Source organism: Pantherophis guttatus, chromosome 14, assembly GCF_059756535.1.
Source record: "Pantherophis guttatus breed Tessera chromosome 14, ASM5975653v1, whole genome shotgun sequence".
NCBI lineage: Eukaryota > Metazoa > Chordata > Lepidosauria > Squamata > Colubridae > Pantherophis > Pantherophis guttatus.
Genome location: NC_142076.1, coordinates 9,649,226 through 9,657,553, shown reverse-complemented (window position 1 = coordinate 9,657,553; position 8,328 = coordinate 9,649,226). Strand labels below are relative to the sequence as shown.

General features: G+C 44.8%; 1 protein-coding gene across 2 annotated transcripts; it reads left to right on the top strand.

Moving 5' to 3' along the window:
- Nucleotides 1-253: 253 nt before the first annotated feature.
- Nucleotides 254-7,748, top strand: LOC117667265 (galanin receptor 2b-like). Of its 2 annotated transcripts, XM_087878475.1 has the most exons (3): nucleotides 254-388; nucleotides 4,112-4,507; nucleotides 6,785-7,748. In XM_087878475.1, exons 2-3 carry the CDS (start codon nucleotides 4,134-4,136, stop codon nucleotides 7,434-7,436), a joined length of 1,026 nt encoding a protein of 341 aa, XP_087734601.1. In that variant the 5' UTR covers nucleotides 254-388; nucleotides 4,112-4,133; the 3' UTR covers nucleotides 7,437-7,748. The 2 variants fall into 2 exon arrangements, with proteins under 2 accessions (XP_087734601.1, XP_087734600.1); XM_087878474.1 differs by lacking the exon at nucleotides 254-388 and having other exon boundaries at nucleotides 3,942-4,507.
- The last annotated feature ends 580 nt before the right edge of the window (nucleotides 7,749-8,328 follow it).

Below are 8,328 nucleotides of genomic sequence, written 5' to 3'. Positions count from 1 at the left end.
CGTGCATAAGTGCAGCAACATGCCAATTGCCCCTGTCCTACTGTCCCCATTTATTCATACCCATTTACTATGTTCATATTTATGTTGATACTCATACCTGTTATCTTTTACATGTTTGACAAACTAACTAACAAACTAAAGTAAACCTTGAGGTGGCAACAGAGAGGCAGGAAGCATCGGAGACCAAGAGAGAGAAAGAGAGAGAGAGAGAGAGAGAGAGAAGGGCGAGGGAGGGAGAGAGGGAGATGGGAGTGGGAAAGGCACTGATCTGCCTGCAAGACTTCCTCTCATCTTCGCAGAGAAGAAGCATCAGAGGAAGAAAAGAAGGAGCAGTGACTCACAAAGGAGAGCCAACAGCATCCCTTCTGTGCCAGCCCAGAAAAACAAGGTAGGTGGAATCCTTTGACAGGGCTTTGATGAAGCTTGTTCTGCGCAAGTTCCAAGACAGATCATGGTTAAATCAGGGACTCAGGCTTGGAACATCAGGAATCGGGGTAGCAACTTTCCAAATCTCATGAGCTTATGTCTTGGGGGCAACTGTTACTGTGGGGTCTGGATGGCTGCTGTTAAGACTCCTTCTGATCAGTGGCTTCTAGAAAGTCTAGAACATCTACAATCTTTGTGCTCCTTAGCAGGATTTTAAAGATCATTCATTGTTCACAGAGAGGAAGATTTGTGTTTCGATTTGTGTGTATAAGAGGGTGAGTGATTCGCTGTGATTGATGTAGGGCCGCCCTTGAAGCTGGCACCTTCAGTTGCCTGTCAGCTTCAACCAATGCAGATACGCAGAGACACATAACCCACCTCTGAAAAAGAGACACGGCATCTTTTAAATATGGAGCATTTGCCCTGGATGCCTTATTTTGTCCAGTTCCAAGCAGTTGGATTGCAGCCTTTTATTGTGATCCGATGTAGCAGAGACAGATACAGATTAACAGAGTTGGAAGGGACCTTGGAGGTCATCTAGTCCAACCCCCCACCCAAGCAGGAGACCCTACACCATTTCTGACAGATGGCAGTCCAGTCTCTTCTTGAAAGCCTCCAGTGATGAAGCTCCACAACTTCCGAAGGCAACTTCTGTTCCATGGGTTGATTGTTCTCACTGTCAAAAAATTTCTCCTTATTTCCAGCTTGAATCTCTCCTTGTTCAGTTTCCATCCATTGTTCCTTGTCTACCTTTCAGGTGCTTTGGAAAATAGCTTGACCCCCTCCTCTCTGTGGCAGCCCCTCAAATATTGGAAGACTGCTATCATGTCTCCTCTGGTCCTTCTCTTCACTAGACTAGCCGTGCCCAGTTCCTGCAACCGTTCATTGATGTTTTAGCCTCCAATCCCCTAATCATCCTGGTTGCTCTTCTCTGCACTTTTTCTAGAGTCTCAACATCTTTTTAATAGTGTGGTGACCAAAACTGGGTGCAGTACTCTAGGTTTTATAGAGTGGTATTAGTACCTTAGTAGTAGCGTTTCAACTTAAGGCATGCGGTGGTTCAGTGGCTAAGACCCTAAGCTTGTCAATTGAAAGGTCGGCAGTTCAGCGGTTTGAATCCCGAGTGCTGCGTAATGGGGTGAGCTCCCATTCCTTGTCCCAGCTTCTGCCAACCTAGTAGTTTGAAAGCACATAAAAAATGCAAGTAGAAAAATAGGGACCACTTTTGGTGGGAAGGGAACAGCGTTCTGTGAGCCTTTGGCGTTGAGTCATGCCGGCCACATGACCACGGAGACGTCTTCGGACAGCGCTGGCTCTTCGGCTTTGAAACGGAGATCAGCACTGCCCTCTAGAGTCGACTAGCACATATGTGTGAGGGGAATCTTTACCTTTACCTTAGTAGCGTTTCGAAGATGCCTTGCGCTTTAGCTGCTAGAATTCTTAGCAACACTAAGACTCTTCTCCAAGTCAAGAGCAGGGAACATGTGGATGAACAGATGTTGATTAATCATCATTGCCAGCAAAGCCGGAGAGGAGAGAGGAGACTGGGAATTTTAATTTGGCATAGTCCAACATCTCCTGTTTTCTTCTTATCCCTGATCTAGATTCTTTTATCCAAACCTAAGGTTGGCTGTTCACTTTTAAGAGTTTGGTGTTAAAATTTGTTCTAGCTTTTTCCAGTTTAATTCTATCTTTGGTAGAAATCTGCCATGGACATTTCAACACATGTGCAGGAAGAAGACCACATACCATGCTGGCTAGGGAATTCTAGGAGTTGAAGTCCATTTCTTTGAGGTATTGTATGTACTTGTGGATAAGTGAGAGGTTTGGGTCCCAAAAATGCCCCCAAAGTTGGCTTATCTGTGGACCAGGATTCACATTTTTTAAAGCCCATCATGGTCCAACTGCATACTACTGCAATGCTCTCTACATGAGGCTCCCCTTGAGGAGCACTCGGAAGCTCCAGCTGGTCCAGAACGCGGCCGCGCGGATAATTATGGGGGCGACATGGCGCTCCCATGTGACACCTTGCCTGTGCGAGCTGCACTGGCTTCCGGTGGTCTTCCGGGTGTGCTTCAAGGTATTGGTTCTCACCTTTAAAGTGCTCCATGGCTTAGGGCCCGGTTATTTGCGAGACCACCTTCTGCCACCAATAACCTCCCACCGGCCAACTCGGTCCCACAGAGAGGGCCTCCTTAGGGTGCCGTCGGCAATGCCGACTGATGACCCCCAGGGGGAGAGCCTTCTCTGTGGGGGCACCCGCCCTCTGGAACGAGCTACCCCCAGGAATACGACTAATCCCGGACCTCCGGACCTTCTGTCGAGCTTTGAAGACCTTCCTATTTCAGCAAGCTGGGCTGGCTTAAAATTTTAATGGGTTATTTTAAGGGTAATGGGTTTTAATGTTTTGGGAAGCCAATTCGATTTAATTCTGCTTTTAAATTATTTTAAATTTTGTATTATATGTATTTTAATTTTGGCTGTGCACCGCCCTGAGCCCTTCGGGAGAAGGGGGCTATACAAATTTAAATAATAAATAAATAAATACACAGCAGCCCAATACCTGCTGTATTTAGAAAGACACCTATAGTGTATTTCGTTGTATTCCAGATCAGTTGTTCTGCCACCCTCTCTCTCTAGGAATAGAATAGAATAGAATAGAATAGAATAGAATAGAATAGAATAGAATAGAATAGAATAGAATAGAATAGAATAGAATAGAATAGAATAGAATAGAATTCTTTATTGGCCAAGTGTGATTGGACACACAAACCTTTCTCCTGGGAGTACTAAAGAGAAAAAAAGAGATACTTAATCATACATATCATTACGGCAGCTAGATTAACATACGCACAACACTGGAAAGAAAAGGGAACACCACCGGAAGAACATGTAATTCGGAAAATCCTAGAATGTGCTGAGATGAGCAAACTAACATATGAGATTAACGAGAAAGAGGATTCGGAATACTATACAGTGTGGGGACTTTGTTATAAATGGATGGAAGATCGAATAAGGAAGGGATAAGAGATAGTGTAAATACTAAAATAAGTGGGAGACTTATTAATAAAATAATTAAATAATTAAATTAGGAGACACTATAATAAAAGAATGTATATAACCTGTATATATATTATCACTGTCAAACCGATATCTTTTGTATTGTATTATAATGTAATCTAATAAAAATCTAAAAAAAAATGGAATGGAATGGAATGGAATAGAATAGAATAGAATAAGTAGGAAATTCTATTCTATTCTATTCTATTCTATTCTATTCTATTCTATTCTATTCTATTCTATTCTATTCTATTCCATTCCATTCCATTCCATTCCATTCCATTCCATTCCATTCTTTCCTAATTCTATTCTATTCTATTCTATTCTATTCTATTCTATTCTATTCTATTCTATTCTATTCTATTCTATTCCATTCCATTCCATTCCATTCCATTCCATTCTTTCCTAATTCTATTCTATTCTATTCTATTCTACTCTACTCTACTCTACTCTACTCTACTCTACTCTACTCTACTCTACTCTACTCTACTCTACTCTACTCTACTCTACTCTACTCTTATAAATTTCTGGTATTATACCTAACAAAAATATTTTAAGGTTATCTCATGAGCATTTATGGGTTCTTCAACCTCCCTCTTGTTCTTCTCCATCTCTTTGCCCCCAGATTGTTTGGGGGGGAGGGAAACATGTCTGAACAAGAAGAACTTGCTGATTTGGCGGGACTTTGGAATTCTTCGGAGCTCAACCAGTTCAGCCCCACCAAGATCGCCATTCCAGTGGTCTTCTCCATCATTTTTCTGTTGGGCACCGTTGGCAACAGTCTGGTTTTGGCTGTGCTCTTGCAGAACAGCCAGAGGGCCTGCAGCCAGACCAACCTCTTCATCTTCAACCTGAGCTTGGCCGACTTCTTCTTCATCGTCTTCTGCGTGCCCTTCCAGGCTACCATCTATTCCACGGAAGGCTGGGTCTTTGGCGCTTTCATGTGCAAAGCTGTCCATTTCTTCATCTACCTCACTATGTATGCCAGCAGTTTCACCTTGGCGGCTGTCTCGGTAGACAGGTAAATGGGATCTTCTTCTTCTCTATGACCCAGATTTGGTTCCCGGCACTACTGTGAGGACCCATGGGGCTGGTTGGTAGCAGTGTGAGTGTTCTGTCCCCCCACCTCACATAGGCAGACACACGAGCAAAAGATGTCTACCAATAATTTATTTTTACAAGCCGACCTGAATCCCTTTGGCAGATAAAAGTTCTGGCAGCTACTTTCCGAATGCCTGCCAAGTTTCTTATCACCTCTAGAAACAGGAGTCAGCGTATCTGCAGTCCTTTGCTGGAGCAACCAAGAGTTCACAAGACACAACAGAGTAGTCAGAAGTCATTCACAAAGTCCAAGCCTTAATTCCAAAAAATATCCCATCCGAAGCTCACGATATGCAGTTTTTGTCCATCACAGAGCCTGCAGAGCAACCCCACCCACTTTTATCCCCTGTGGGGCATGGCTCAGTGACTCAGCAATCTCTGGCCCTTCTACACCTCTTCCTTTGCTGCGCACGCCTCTCCCTCCGACGCTGCCTGGGATCAATCCAAGATTGATCTTCATCACTCCGTATTAGTGGGTGCTCCGACATGCCTTCCTCCTGGCCTTCAGCTGGAACCTGAGGCGTTGCCAGAAAGGAGGGTCCTGGAGAGGGAGGCCTTGTCAGTTCCTCCCCATCACTTTCAGAGTCATCTTCCTCCGTGAGGACAGGCTCGGGAACCGGAGTCACAACAGTGAGCTCTGCCATTGAGGTTTCCACACCGTAGTTCGGAGGTGTCCAATCTTGGCAACTTTTAAGACTTTGTGGACTCCAATGCCCAGACTTCATAGCTGGCTAGGGAATTCTGGGAGTTGAAATCCACAAGTCGTAAGTTGCCAAGGCTGGACACCCCTGCCATAGTTTAGGGCTTAGCATATCTGAGGATCTGGAAAAGTGGGTATGGAACCAGTGGTGAAATTCAATTTTTTTTTACTACCGGTTCTGTGGGCGTGGCTTGGTAGGCATGGCAGGGGGAGGATACTGCAAAATCCCCATTCCCACCCCACTCCAGGAGAAGGATACTGCAAAATCCCCATTCCCTCCCCATTCCTGGGGGAAGGATATTGCAAAATGTCCATTCCCACCCCACTCTGGGGCCAGCCAGAGGTGGTATTTGCCAGTTCTCCAAACTGCTCAAAATTTCCGCTACCGGTTCTCCAGAATCTGTCAGAACCTGCTGGATTTCACCCCTGTACGGAACCCGTAAAGTGGTTGTATTGCTAGCGAAAATGAGTGTACTATCCCGCAGATCCCATTTTTAACTAGTTTTTATTGTTCCTTAAACTTCTTAAATGATTTTTGATGCTGTGATTTTGTTTATTTTGTGGCATTGTGTTTTTTAAAAAAAAAAACTTTGTACAGGTAGTCCTTGAGTTACGACTACAATTGAGCCCAAAATTTATGTTGCTAGAATAGAACTGAAAGGAACCTTAGAAGTCTTTTAGTCCAGCTCCCTGCTCAAGCAGGAGCCCCGATACCATTTTGGTCAAGTGGCTGTCCAATCTCTTCTTTAAAACCTCCAGTGATGGATTGCCCATGATTTCTGAAGGCAAGCTGTTCCATTGGTTAATTGTCCTGATTATTAGGAAGTTTCTCTGTAATTCCAGGTTGCTTCTCTCCTTGATTAGTTTCCACCCATTACTTCTTGTCCTGCCCTCTGGTGCTTTGGAGAATAATTTGACTCCCTCTTCTTTGGGGCAGCCCCTCAAATACTGGAACACTGCTATCATGTCACTCCCTAGTCCTTCTTTTCTCTAGACCAGGGGTCAGCAACCTGCGGCTCTGGACCCACATGTGGCTCTTTCAGCCCTCTGCTGCGGCTCACTGTTACTCAAAATATGCATCACAACCGCCAATGTGCGATACCCACTGGCATGAGATTTAGTGAGTTTTTCAACCCCCGTTAGGCCAACCATAGATAAATCCAAGAAAAGAAAAGTTTCAGAAGAAAACAGAACGTTTAATTCAACTACATATGCTAGTTTTGTGGCCGCTCAAGAAATAGTCAGGCACGGGAAGGGTTTTGTGGCTCCTGGTGTTTTCTTTTCTGTGGGAAACGGGTCCAAATGGCTCTTTGAGTGTTTAAGGTTGCAGACCCCTGCTCTAGACTGACAATACCCAGTTCCTGCAACCATTCTTCATAGTTTTTAATCTACAGGCCTTCAATCCTCTTAGTTGCTCTTCTCTGCACTTTTTCCAAAGCGCATATAAGATAACATGACTATGTTTAGCAATTCCTAATGCAGTTGGCTTTTTGATAGGTATTTGGCCATTCGCTACCCGTTACACTCCCGGGAATTACGTACTGCCTACAGTGCGGTGGTGACCACAGTGATAATCTGGGGCCTCTCCATGATCTTCTCAGGGCCCTACCTGAGCTGCTACGACTTGGTTCAATGGGAGGAGAGCTACATCTGCGTGCCAGGCTGGGAAGGATGGAAACGCAAGCTCTTGGAGACCAGCACTTTCATCTTTGGCTACATCATCCCAGCTCTTATTGTCAGTCTCTCCTACAGCAGGACGATTAAACATCTCTGGACATCAGTGGATCCTTTAACGGACATGTCGGAGTCCAAGAAGTCTAAGTGGAAAGTGACTAAAATGATCATCATTGTGACCATCCTCTTCTGCTTCTGTTGGTTGCCCTACCACGTGATTGTCCTCCACTACCTCTACGGGGACTTCCCATTCAACCAAACGACCTATGTTTGGCGCCTGCTCTCTCACTGCATGGCATACGCCAACTCTTGCCTCAACCCCATTGTCTATGCCTTGGTCTCCAAGCACTTCCGCAAAGGGTTCAAGAAGGTCTTTAGATGTCTGCTGAGGAGGAAACCATGGAACAAATTCCGAGCAGTCCATAGCACTCTTACCGAACCTGGTATTGAAGTGGTCTCCACAGACAGGTCCTGAATGAATGAGGATAATGGACCACTGAATAGGTGTCAAGGTCCATCATGGTCCCATCGTCCCCTGCATTTCATAAGCCAAACTGGAAAGGGACTTCAGCAAAGGGGTGCCGAATGCTTCCGATAAGGCCATCATGAATGGTTTATTTTTGCTTTTTTCAGTCTACATCGCAACCATGCCCAGCCTTCATAACCAGAGTATCTTTTCTTCTACAGAGGACACAGAATTTACTGTATCTTTGGGAATTGTGGGAAAAATCTCAGTAAATTATGGAAAAATCTCTATCCTTGATTAAGAGATGCACAATGCTTCGCAGAGGAGTCCTGCCCTTACTGATCTCATTGCCTGTTTCTTACCAAAAACATATCCTGTGTTCATCCACAATGATGTCAAAATAATGACATCCGCATTATTGTACAAGATGTAATTTATGATGTGAATCACGTCATTCTCATGATAGTACCAGAGGTGGGTTTCAGCAGGTTCTGACCAGTTCTGGAGAACCGGTAGCAGAAATTTTGAGTAGTTCAGAGAACCGGTAAATACCAGTTCTCTGGCCCCACCCCCATCAATTCTCTACCTCCTGAGTCCCAGCTGATCAGGAGGAAATGGGGATTTTGCAGTATCCTTCCCCTGGAGTGGGGAGGGAATGGAGATTTTACAGGATCCTTTCTCTGAAGTGGGGTGGGAATGGAGATTTTATAGGATCCTTCCCCTGAAGTGGGGAGGGAATGGAGATTTTACATTATCCTTCCCCTGCCACGCCCACCAAGCCACACCCACAGAACCGGTAGTAAAATAATTTGAAACCCACCACTGGACAGTACCATTAAGTGTGTATCACCATGCAAAACCATGACTATCCATGGTCCAATGGTGGCTTTAGTGCATCAGC